General features: G+C 44.2%; 4 protein-coding genes across 4 annotated transcripts; 2 read left to right on the top strand and 2 right to left on the bottom strand.

The window, feature by feature from the left end:
* Positions 1-3,804: 3,804 nt before the first annotated feature.
* EAE98_000951 (uncharacterized protein) lies at positions 3,805-4,951 on the bottom strand (the record flags this gene model as incomplete). The annotated part of the gene is made up of 3 exons (XM_038948568.1): positions 3,805-4,489; positions 4,547-4,800; positions 4,886-4,951. 3 exons carry the CDS (start codon positions 4,949-4,951, stop codon positions 3,805-3,807), a joined length of 1,005 nt encoding a protein of 334 aa, XP_038814834.1.
* A 345-nt stretch (positions 4,952-5,296) lies between these two features.
* EAE98_000950 (uncharacterized protein) lies at positions 5,297-8,215 on the top strand. Its single transcript, XM_038948567.1, has 4 exons — positions 5,297-5,630; positions 5,768-6,068; positions 6,119-6,660; positions 6,717-8,215. The coding sequence occupies exons 1-4, from the start codon at positions 5,439-5,441 to the stop codon at positions 7,581-7,583; spliced, it is 1,902 nt and encodes a 633-aa protein (XP_038814833.1). The 5' UTR covers positions 5,297-5,438; the 3' UTR covers positions 7,584-8,215.
* A 288-nt stretch (positions 8,216-8,503) lies between these two features.
* Positions 8,504-9,496, top strand: EAE98_000949 (uncharacterized protein; the record flags this gene model as incomplete). The annotated part of the gene is made up of 5 exons (XM_038948566.1): positions 8,504-8,517; positions 8,727-8,774; positions 8,914-9,160; positions 9,331-9,408; positions 9,464-9,496. The coding sequence occupies 5 exons, from the start codon at positions 8,504-8,506 to the stop codon at positions 9,494-9,496; spliced, it is 420 nt and encodes a 139-aa protein (XP_038814832.1).
* Positions 9,497-10,246: 750 nt separating this feature from the next.
* EAE98_000948 (uncharacterized protein) lies at positions 10,247-11,701 on the bottom strand (the record flags this gene model as incomplete). The annotated part of the gene is made up of 3 exons (XM_038948565.1): positions 10,247-11,400; positions 11,458-11,628; positions 11,683-11,701. 3 exons carry the CDS (start codon positions 11,699-11,701, stop codon positions 10,247-10,249), a joined length of 1,344 nt encoding a protein of 447 aa, XP_038814831.1.
* Positions 11,702-12,881: the final 1,180 nt, after the last annotated feature.

Below are 12,881 nucleotides of genomic sequence, written 5' to 3'. Positions count from 1 at the left end.
ACTCTTTGCATTCAGGTCACATTCAAGGCACAGTCACATCCAAATGTGATGCCCTCCTCCGCCTCATCCCTGACTATCACGCGATCGCCTTCAATATGCAGGACAAAGATGTGTTGTCGAAAAGAGTTCGGGATATTCAATTGGCACTGGTGCTTTTTTCATCTTCGCGCTCGTTGTGCAGAACGCTTTTGAGTCATTAGGGCGTCAATCTCGCCCACCATTGCACTGCATTAGCTTGCTGTATGGAAGATAATGATATCGTGCTGTGGTACAATTATATCATCCAACCGGAATTAAAGCCATTTGCTCTAACCATTGACATCAGATACCGCAGGGCAGATTACTGAGGTAGCAATTGTCAACTTGTCAAGGGACATAAATCTATCACTTCACATCACGGTACCTGGATGTCGGCAGTGAGCCAATGGTATGACCGCCTCCCGGAAATGTCCCCCGGTTTCGCGAACTTCATGCACGTACTGGGAAGTCATTGGGTCGGATCTATCTACTAGGAAATTAACTTCGTTGCAAACGCGAAAGATGTTAAGCATATCCGACTTATGTCATAGGCAAGAAGCCTAGTTACTATTGAAGTTTCTCTTACTCAAACAAAGGATCAATAATCATATTCTTATTTACACCAAGGTCTAAAATTAGAGTCACCACGGGGAAAATCCACATTGGCGCCTCTTTGGTGCATATTCTTTGCGTGCTCGATGATGTGTGGATGTCCCGATGCTTGCGCATGACGAGAAGCAATATATCCGGTCTTCAGTGCTTCCTCGTCTGCCTTTTGATATTTTCGAACATCGATTCAAGCATCCTTGCATAAACTAATCGAGATCGAAGCACCTAGCTATCTGTTGCACAACATAAGTATCCGCACTCCGGTCGCTGGGGAACCTGACATCTCATCTCACACAATTAGGCCAACATCAAAGAAATATACAAATCGATTCTCTTACATGAGATATTAGGCTCTTCCCTGATCATATTCTAGCCTTATCTCAGTTGTGGCTCCAGTTTGCGTTCGCAGCCTAATGTCTCGTATTCCACCGGGGACTACCAAAATGTTTCCGGTGTAGCACTAAGAAACGGATCAGAGATTATTTCCTAGTCTGACTGTGTTCGCGGGCCACTTTGTGAACAGAAATAAGTATGTGCTCCGATGGACGACAGTGATTGAGTGGTGGTTGTGCAATCATTGGTGTCGCGAAGTATGATCAGAATCATAGGAAATATACTTACAAGTTAGATTTCCGCTTCATCTCTACGCCCCAAACAATTTACTCCTAGTCATCATGCAGCCAGGCTTCTCAAGCGCAATCGAGCTTTCACAGACTACCAGTTTCGAATGTGGGAGTGAATCTATGGAACCACATCATCGCAGTTCCTAGCAGCTCCCTCTGCTACTACCCAGGTGTCGGGCTTTTTTGCTGACGGGCTTTCTGAATATTGGGGGCAATCATCACGCAACAAACATAGCAGTTCGTTGAGCAATTATTGGCTCGAATTTCTGCATAGGGCTCTTGAATCCCAGGAACATTGAGTGGCCATTATATGTCGACCAATTTAGGCTGGCTGCGGTGACGAGATAATCAGCCGACGCAACTTCATAAGATATTGTCAAGTGTCATATGTCGAGAATCAATCAGGTACGAAGTCCCAGATACGATAATTTCCCATTGGCTAATTTATGGAGCATAGCACACGTTCATACAAATTTGATTCAACCATGCGACTGCCCGACCAGAAAGTTAAGATAGCTATGAAAGCCAACCACCACAAGGGAAATTCCCATGACTAGGAACTAGGTAGCTGCAAATGTAAAATCGACCAATGACACGAGAAAGAGTGTCCCGGGGATGCCTACGTGGACTTGCATACGCCTTGAATGATTTTGGCTCCTGCTCTCATACTGATCCAAAACGTGGGCATCATAATGATCTGCAATTTCAATAATTGGACCCAGGTTCCTGCCTTTGATTCCTTGCAACGAGCCGGCGAGCTCTACTTAATTTTAATGCCATGCATGTCCTCTTCCGTTTCTTCGGGGACCAACTTTCTGAGCATTCATAGGTTCAACAACCAAGGACTATTGGAGCAATGTGGAGAGATCAATTCTCAAGAATCATTATGCCCCGCCTCACCCAAATCGGATTGTCAGGTAGCACGCGCTACCCGCCGTCCGCCCTTTCAGCTTAAATCTAGATTGGGGCATCGCTCAGCCAGTCCACCAATGTACCGTGCCGTTCCGTGATTTGATGATGATGTTGAAGGTAACTCCACGCTAAACAAAAGATACACATTCCAAGCGAGTGGGACGACAGTGAATTTTAATGGATACATTCGTCACTCAACGACCACATACATACTTTATCATGGTTTAATCTGCATGATTGAAAGTCATGGTTGTATACCACCACCAACGCCACGCGGGGACCTCGACTCGTTTTGGCGATCGCTGGCTTCAGCAAGGGTTTCGGAACCACCTTCTGGTAAATTTCGGGTAATTGCGGGGGTCTTTGATGAGGAAGTATGGGTTCGAACAGGAATTATTTACTTGATAGATGCACACCAAGTGCACGTTGATATCGCCGCTAAGCTACGCCACCCGTGGGGACGGGTCGGTTATTTGAACGATACGTCTACTTCCATGAGCTTTATAATATTATACTCGTGATATGACGGTTTTGCAATTTGGGAAATAAAGCGAAGTCGTATGGCCAAACTCTCACGTTGACAAGTCCGGCTGGTAACTACACGACCCATTCCGAGATTCACACTTTCTTATATACCCACCCAGACACCGAGGATTAAGCACCGTCGGGTCATCATATATTGTACCTGGTGACGTCCTTCCACAACATACAATCGTTCAACCCCTTTCAGCCTCTAGCCCGCGATGCGTAGGAAGGTCCTCCTTTCTAAACCTCAAGTCCCAAGTTCTACGACTCAAAAATTACTACAGCAGTGGACAGAGGGCTTCTTTCCCCTAACATCATACCATTGTACAGTACGAGCCCTTGGTTGCATATCAGTTATTCCGAAGCATGAACCATATCAACTTTTCACCAACATCATTTCTCCCATCTCTCAGAGATTTCCATTACTAAAGCTGTTCCGACTTCGAGTAAACTCCCTATCAACTTCTTCAGATCAAACTATAGCATTGCGCGAATTCAGTCTACCACACTTGAGCCACAGTACAAATTACCATTTTAACCTGGACGAAGCCGATTCATGAAAGAAAGGGCATGGTATAATCTACATGAAAAATGATATACCCGCTGTGTAAACGTGAATCAAGAAAACATACCTACTGCCCCCTAGCAACCGGCCGATTAGCTAGCTTAAAGAAGCAGAATGTCGCAATAAAAATACGAACTCAAAATACTTATGGTGTAAGAGCAATCACTACTCGCAACAGAACTATCCATTATACTCTCCCTTCCCGTTTCTCTTGAAATGTCTTAAAGTTTGAGTGTCAAACGTGCAAACCGTTCGAGAAGCATTCGTCTGTCAAAAGCTACAATATCTCTCGGGAATGTTTGATTGAGAGAATGACATTGTAACAGTTTCTCAATAAATATGTCTCCCTAATGTCAGCTTTCCCCAGTGTCTCGATTATATGCTGCGAGAATTACCGTATCACATAATCAATAAAGGAAAGAATAAAAGTAGAGGACCAGGACTAAGCTTGCATTAACTCCACCTCCAGACCAACTATGTCATTGTAGAGATTTTTATGCTGAGCTCTAACTAGCAGCCAAACGCCTATTATACAGTATCATATGGAAATCGTTACAGTTCTTCGTCAACATCCATGTCCTGTGGTGCGTGGCCATTTGCTCCATTCTTTTCCTTTGGTGCAGAGGCCTCTTTATCAATCATCTGTCTCGAAACCGAGACAATGTTATCTTCGATAAGCTTTTGGCCAACATCTTCCAAGTGCTTCTTTGGATCAACCTTTCCAACATATCTAGTCTTCAATTGATCTTTTGTCATCTCAGTCTCTTCCTTGACACGCTTCTCATAGCCTTCGGCAAGTCCAACTAGCTTTTGTAATCGCTCGGTATTGCGAGTTCCCTCGACTCTGAAATCATCCATCTGCAGACCTTCGGTCCATACATGCTTGTGTAAATTCAGTAACATACTCTCTTCTAAGGCATTCTTGCGATAGTCGATTCCTATGCTGTAGTAATGCCTGTTGAGACCGTGAATGAGCGCTTGGATAGAAGGTTTGTTAAGATGTCCCAAATTGGATGTACTCTGTCGCGGTTCTTGGCCGAGCATAAGTGATTGTGGGTTAATGAGACGGAAAGCATCAATAACGACCTTTCCCTTTACGGATTGAATGGGGTCGACAACCACGGCAACAGCTCGAGGTGTCAATTGCTCGAATGATTGTTGAGTGTTGATATCGACAGATGATAGCCAGCAGCCAAAACCGGGATGCGAATGGTACCAGCCAACAACGGTCTCCGGTCTGCGAGATATGGTGTTAGAACATTCCGGATCTTAGAGAAGGGAAAGGTATACGAACCGTCCTGTCTGTCTCAACATATCCATCATTTTTGTTTGGAATACTGGGTCTACTGCCTCGACACTGACACCTGTACCACTTTGTGGCATAGCGAATACATCCACAACTCGAACTGTGAAGTCGTCCACGAACTCTCCCAACATTAAACCCATAACTTCCATGGGTACACCAGCTCTGCCATGTCGCAACATCTTGAGTAGTGCCAACGAAGAGATATATACAGTTTCGGAGTTATCGATCAAGCCTGGGTTGTCCTAAGAATTATGTCAGTTTACTATCATAATAATCCTCGAGATAATCAAGCTCGTCGTGCTGGATTTTGGAAATAGTATAGCTTACACCTCCACCTGGACTTCCGCCTGCCATAGGCCCGCCACTGGCCAATAACTGATTTAGTCTATCCATTCTGATTTGATCAATCTGTGAGTAAATAAAAGAAGGGTATCTCGAGAAAATTGGATGATGAGGTTGAAAACGAAAAGTGTCAAGGTATTAACTGGTGTTGTGAAGCTCCAACTTAAGGCAGCTTAGAAACGCGCATGAAGTTCGTAAGGGTAAATTCATTATGTAATCAACAACACATGACTGTTCAGCCTTGCGATGTAGCCTCGACAGTGGCACTCATCCAATCAGCGATAGGAGTGTGTTTTTAGTACATTCGGTCATCATTGCTTGACCCCTGCTATAAGCTCTCTCTCACCTTTTTATCTCCCACGGATACCTTTCCCATTTATTATTCTTTCTGCCTCGTCTCAAATAGCCCTTCAACGACCACAACACTGTATGTAAATCTAACCCAACATTTTATTCAATCAACAACAATTATCAACTATCCGATTGATCCTACATTTCGAGTTACTTCTTAGTGGTTACAATCACAAACTCATCCAATATGTCGAATTCCTTCGCGCCTTTAGATCCGGTGTCGAATGGGCCAAGCACCAAAAAGAGGGTCGCATACTTTTACGATTCAGATGTCGGAAACTATGCTTATGTTGCAGGACATCCTATGAAGCCTCATAGAATACGTTTGGCGCATAGTTTGATTATGAATTATGGAGTTTACCAGAAAATGGAGATTTATGTGAGTTGTGATCGAGAACGCCCTTCTTCAACATTGCTATGCCATCACTTCCTCCATTTGTGAGTGCAAATTTAAGGGCGAGCATCAAATGGTTCAAGCAGACTTCATTTTAGTAATGTACTGACGGTGCTTGACAGCGAGCAAAACCAGCAACGCGGCACGAAATGACCCAATTCCATACCGATGAATATATCGACTTTCTTCAGAGAGTCACACCCGACAACATGGATTCTTTCGCTAAGGAGCAAGGAAAATATAACGTCGGAGATGATTGCCCTGTCTTCGATGGACTGTTCGAGTTCTGTGGAATCAGCGCTGGTGGTAGCATGGAGGGTGCAGCTCGTCTAAATCGTTCAAAGTGCGATATTGCTATCAATTGGGCCGGAGGGCTACATCACGCAAAGAAAAGTGAAGCAAGTGGCTTCTGCTATGTCAATGGTAGGAATTCTCTTCTCCGTATTCATGATCTCGTGCTGATTTGGTTTTAGATATCGTTCTCGGCATAATCGAGCTCTTGCGCTTCAAGAAGCGAGTTCTTTATATTGATATCGATGTTCATCACGGTGATGGTGTCGAGGAAGCCTTCTATACGACAGATAGAGTGATGACAGTTTCATTCCACAAATATGGTGAATATTTCCCTGGGACTGGTGAACTACGAGATATTGGAGTTGGACAAGGCAAGAACTACGCAGTCAATTTCCCACTTCGTGACGGCATCGACGATGTCACCTATAAATCCATCTTTGAACCTGTTATCCAGAGTGTTATGGATTACTATCAACCAGAAGCTATCGTTCTTCAGTGTGGCGGAGACAGTCTTTCAGGCGATCGCTTGGGATGTTTCAATTTGAGCATGAGAGGCCACGCGAATTGTGTTCAATTTGTCAAAAGTTTTAACAAGCCCACTTTAGTGCTGGGAGGAGGTGGGTATACTATGCGTAATGTCGCACGAACTTGGGCATTTGAGACTGGTGTTCTCGTTGGCAAGGAAATGGACCCCGTACTTCCTTACAACGAGTACTACGAGGTATGGTTCCTACTGGATCTTTTTGAAATTATACTAGGATTGACACATATATTTAGTATTACGGCCCTGATTACGAACTTGATGTTCGAGCTTCTAATATGGAGAACGCTAATTCCAAAGATTATCTCGAAAAGATCAAAATCCAAGTCATCGAGAATCTGAAGAGAACTGCTCATGCCCCATCTGTACAAATGCAAGATGTACCCCGTACTACCTTGACTGGAGCAACAGACGAAGACGATGATATTATGGCTGATGCTGATGAAGACGAAAACATGGATGTTCGTCATACCGAGCACCGAAATGATAAGCATGTGGCGCGGGATGATGAGTTCGATGAAGGCGATGAAGAAGAAGCAAATCTTGCAAATGGCGCATTTGCTCAGAATGGACAAGTCAAACAGCGCAACCACACTTACTCCGATGTTGATATGGACAGTGGTGTTCCTACTCCCGAAATTGAAGTCCATGACGAGATTGAAGATGCACCAACAGCTGTCACCGAAGCGAACGCAAAAGTTAATGCAGAGCTCATGGAGCAGAAGACTCAAAATGCAGCAGCTACCGAAACCCTGGAAGCAGGCCCATCGAACGCCCCATCTCGCTCAAACTCGCCTAAGCCAGTTGTTGATGACGAAGGTGATATTGATATGGCAGAACCGCTCGAAGCCACGACCGTAGCATCGGTTCAAGAAAAAGCCGAAAACCCACTTGTGCCCTCAACAGCCTCAGTGAAAGACCCCCCCAAGGCCAATATTGCCACGGATATAGAAGCTGCCGCTAGTAGCGAGCAAACCGTGCCCGAAACAGCCATTCCTAAAGCAGACCCTGTTATACTAAAGCAAGAAAGCGACACTGAACGACAAGATGCCAGTGTGGCAGCAGAAGTAAGTAAGGAGACTGCCGAGCAGACTCAGTCATGAGCAAATCCAAGGACATTGATGTTGTTTCAATTACGTCTGCTTTCTACATTATGGGGTTATTAGATTCCAAACGAGTTCAGAATTTAACATTTTGCTCTATGCTCTCTTCTGGGCAAAAAATTCTCTACATTGGGATACACACAATCTAAGACGAAGGGCAGTCCGACGAATTAATATATACAAGGGACGCGTCTGGAAACTCGCGTTGTATGATGTCCTTTAGAGCGGTACTAATCTTGACGAAGTTTGAATCCGACAATCGGTCTTGAATCTTCGCATAATTTCCTTTTGTAATTCTTCGGTCATATGTAGGAGGGATGGTAAACTGAGCAGGGCGTACATGGCGAACGAGACCAGGGATTTCACAAGGGCGTGGAATTCTCGCAGACTATGATACTTTATGGAGATGGGATCCTTTCAGCTCACGCTGTCTGTGTTTTCCCGGACCCAACTGCCTCTACATGGAGAGTATACCAATACTTTGGTGTTATTAGGATTAAAAGGGATTTCAATATATTTGACTGTAATTAAAGAAGCTATGAATTATTCATCAGCTGCCAATGAAATTGTGAAAGCAATATTCTGGGGGTTTTAGTGTAAGCAATTTGTACCTATTCGTGAATGCTAGAAAGTTGACAAATGTGGACCATTAGAATAATAAATATTTTTACTCTTTAAGAAGAATAAGTTTTCAGATTTATACTGGTGTTGACCTCACGAGGTAGAGTGAGAAATTCTGTGCCATTTAGAATGTAAAGTGGATCCATACTTTTTTTTTTTCGCTTATTTCAGATTAGGGTTTCCACTACCAGATGGGTTTTTTGCAATTCAACCTCGAAATAATACCGACCGACGACAACCTCTAATTCGACAAATTACATTTTCGACCCTTTCAGTATACCGAAAGCAATACCGTCGAGATGGCAAAGATTTCGTGAGTTTGCCTTTTTCACAATCATTACGGCCTTGTGGAGTCAATTTGTGGAGGGAATGCGCCGGAACATCGAGGAGGGGGAAAGGTCTGAAGAATAAGAAATTGGGAGAATCGAAGCTTGATTTTAAGGATGGCAATGGATCATTGAGGCCATGCGACAGGAGAATGAAATTTAAAAGGATTGACAACTAATGTGATGGTGTTAATAGACGTGGAGCCCCTGGTGGCAAGCTTAAGATGACTCTCGGTCTCCCAGTGTGAGTTTTCACTCTAATTTTCACGCCCCGCAATCTGCGATATCGAACAATTCGACCACGATATATTTCCTGATTATGCGAACCTACCCTTTTTCGAATTCGCAATACAATGAAGCGGAAATACTGACTAGAAAAATAGCGGAGCCGTCATGAACTGCTGCGACAACTCCGGTGCCCGTAACTTGTACATCATTTCCGTCAAGGGTATCGGTGCCCGTCTCAACCGTCTTCCAGCCGGTGGTGTCGGTGATATGGTTATGGCAACTGTCAAGAAGGGAAAGCCTGAATTAAGAAAAAAGGTTATGCCAGCTGTCATCGTTAGACAGTCAAAGCCATGGAAGAGAACCGATGGTGTTTTCTTGTACTTCGAGGACAACGCCGGTGTTGTGAGTAGAGAATTTTCCTATACATTTACTTGTGCAGGGGTGCGGACAGAACACCCAAGTTGAGGCGATGAACATCGATCGATAAACACGACTTGATTTATTGAATCTGGGGGACAAATTACGAAATCTGAGTGATGAGGATGGAATAAATGCTGACGAAATTTCTACAGATCGTCAACCCAAAGGGAGAAATGAAGGGATCCGCCATCACTGGACCAGTCGGAAAGGAAGCTGCTGAGTTATGGCCAGTAAGTCACAATATTCTGCTTCTTATGTGAATTCCAGCGACTGACCAAGTATCAGCGTATTGCCTCCAACTCTGGTGTCGTCATGTAAAGAGGGCTGTTCTTTTTTCGGGGTTCACAATGTCAAATGGATGGAAGTCATGGATGAATGGAAGGGCGTTGCATCATTGCGTTAGGCCCACTTCACTTACATACACTAAGACTTGCCGGTCGATTATGAAAAATTGATTCAGCTTCCTACCAATGCTGCGAGATTTTGGACGAATTTGTGATGTGCTCATGATTGTGGTTGGATTGGAAGAAAAAAATTGGTTGACACTCGGTCGATACGCGTATAAATTTGGATGGACTGCAGGATGAAGCTCGAGAGGGGATATTATGGGGAATGAGCAAGTGCCACATTGGCTGAAGAAGCCTAGACGAAATACCGACAACAATGCAGTTTCCAGAATCCAAGATTTACACTTCCACGGCTCCACTGAATTGCTCCAACGGATTATTGTAGTTTGCAAAACAGCTTGATTGAGAACATTTTGGCTGACTGCAAATTTCTACGTTGAAATCATCTCATCAAATGAACACCCAGTCACAGAACAAATATGGAAGCCAACAGTCAAGCTCCAGACCATTCAGGTACAGTATGTATTGCTGTGGTGTATTGTTAAACCTGCTGCCAGTTTATATCTATCCCAAAACCTGCACTCCATGCCGTGCCCATCGCTCAATGCAGTTCTTCCTACCCAAGTAGCGCCCAATCAAAACATGAGATATGCAAATGATGATACAGAAGTACAGAAATAATTCACAACCCATTTTTTAAGGAGACACATCCATCCAGTTCCTATGCCCATGCTCCTACCAACGCCATTAAACAACTCCCGCCCAGGACTGCCACAAAAGCTTCCCATCTTCTTCGTCCCTTGAGAATGCCATAACTCTTATCACTCAAGAAATCCTCGGCCAATAATTGTACTAATCCCGCAAATAACAATAATCCACTGCTAATAGCATTCATGAAACCTACCATCAAGAGTCCAGCCGCTGAATGCGGATCATACAAATTATGTACAATGAGGCCAATAGCCTGACCAATGGGCGTCGTAGTTCCGTATGCGAGAACCATGAGCCAGGGACGAGGAGAAGAGGAGGGGAAATTAATAGCGGCGATGCGAGATCCAAGGGCGAGTCCTTCAAAGGATTGGTGGAAGGCGATTGCGACTAGAAATACGACGAATGGAGGGCCAGTGGCTACGGAGATGGCCATGCCGATGAAGATGGAGTGGAAGAGGATGCCTGCTTCAAGGAGGAGACATTGTAGTATTTGCCGTTTCTGGGAATCTTCTGCCGAGACTGGGGAAGAAGAGCTGGTCTCTGGGTCGTGTGGAGAATGTACAGGAGCTTTTGAGAGGGGATCATCCAGCTCGTCGAGTTCGAGGTCAAGATCAGAATCGTCGTCTGAGATATTGACGTCTTGATATTTCTTGCGCTCGGAGCTCTCGGTAGGTCCAGTTTGAGGTGTTGAAACAGGGAGGGGCGAGACTCCTGCCACGAGTCCTTCGGATTCTCCCATATCTTCCAAGGCTATATCTTGCGGCCGACGATTCAGACCAATCTTTCCTAATTTGCCGTTCGCTTGCTTCCCCTTTTTCTTAGCGCTCCCGTTTCCTTGTGCTCCTTCATTCTCCCCTCCGGGCACAACGTCCCAGTTCCCTCCATGCGAATGTGAATGGCCTGCTCCTCTAGTCGTTAAAAACATCTCTAGTCCTACAACTACTAGTGCACTGAACATTGCAATAAGTCCTGCGAGAGGATGATATCCATCGCTGAAAAAATAGGGCAGGCATGGATCCGTTAGGGACATGAAAGCTGTTGGTAACAAATGCACGAATGCTGTAGCTATAAGGACTCCGGTTCCAAAATGTTGAGAGAGAAATATAAAACGATTCGGGCCTTCAGATTTCGAGGAACGGCGAGAAATCAGGGGAAATCCACACGCTGTGCGAGAAGATGTTAGTTGGCACAAAGTGGGAAAGGGTAATAAATGTGGCATACCGATTGTACTCAGTACAAGTATTAGCACAAGCGCATATACATGTGCCGACGTATTATAACTACCCTTAACCCCCGAACCACACACGGGTTTCTCTGGAACTGCAGGTTCATCTTGTTGTTGTTGCCGTCGTGCTAATTCGGCCAAGAGATGAGATGTAGACCAGGACGAAACTAGGGATATTTGTTAGGTCGTCGCATATTAGGAAAATAGAAAAAGGAATTTACCATCGCGATTGACGACCATCTTGAGGGGTGCAATGTTATAATTGTAATATATATCGCAAAATCATTGTGTGTATGTGGGAAAAAGAAAGGAAAGGCTGTCTTTTGGAATAATACGAGTACTTTTTGGTTTGGCGGAGTGAATGATGTTCCGAACGCTAAGGGAGCGTTTCATCGTTCTGTCTGGGCAAGGGTAAGGGGAAGGTACTTGGCTTCATCAAAAAGTGTTTTTGCTTGCAATGGCAATCATCAATTCGAGTGGATTGAGATACTTAATGGCAATGAATTCTTCATTGCATATTTGTTGTAATGTTCATGGTGATTTTTCGGCCATACGATTGCATTTGCAATGCCTTGCTAAAAACATGAGGCCATTCCATGAAGCAACCAAGGAAAAGACAATTGCATTGGATGTGATCGATATGGAAAATACGCATCATATGAAGTCTACCTACCCATAAGTTTTTATGTATCTGGCTTAAGTCCATCTTAAGCTCTTAAGCTCTCAGTACGAGCGATTAGAGATTGCTCCTGTAATTCAAACAAGGTGCGAAAAGCTACTCGGGGGCGGGTGATGCAGGAATGCTTGAGAAGCTTCATTACTTGAAGAACCCCATACTTCTCAATCGTAGAATAGATCTCAGCAGGTCTTCAGGTTCGGATACATATAAATCTGATGCTATGTGTATGATGCTTCGTGTGGCGATGATGCCAGGCGTACTGAAGACGGGATGTAAGAAGCGTCAGAACTGTTGTATGATAGATTATTTCCCATCTCGACTCCGCTCTCTCACCTTTGAAATAAAACGGATAAACTATATTGTATGCTCTTTCTTATTTGGATTCGAGACTAGTGCTCGATCAAATGGATATTCACTACACGTTTAGAGACTTGATTTACTTACACCCCCGCCGTCGCCCTTCTTCCAATTAATTTTTTCTTCTTTCTTACAACCTGCTTCTTGCTGAGAGTATCGATCCCCATCGATAACGGCAATTACTTGTCACATACTTTCTGGACTCAATTCGTTCTTCTCAAGCTGGCGCAGTTACTCTAAGGGATAGATAGATTCCGGGAAATCGCAATCTACCGCTTTAGAGTATGCTCTGAAGTCACCTAACCAACTGAAGAGTTCGATCTATCCTTAAATAGCTCGTCATATTCGTGAGATCAGTGAAAGCACAACTTCTTAATTCTTTAT

Source organism: Botrytis deweyae, assembly GCF_014898535.1.
Source record: "Botrytis deweyae strain B1 chromosome Unknown BDEW_002, whole genome shotgun sequence".
Lineage (NCBI taxonomy): Eukaryota > Fungi > Ascomycota > Leotiomycetes > Helotiales > Sclerotiniaceae > Botrytis > Botrytis deweyae.
The sequence above is the reverse complement of the archived record's forward strand: the minus strand, read 5'-3'. Positions and strand labels throughout refer to the sequence as shown.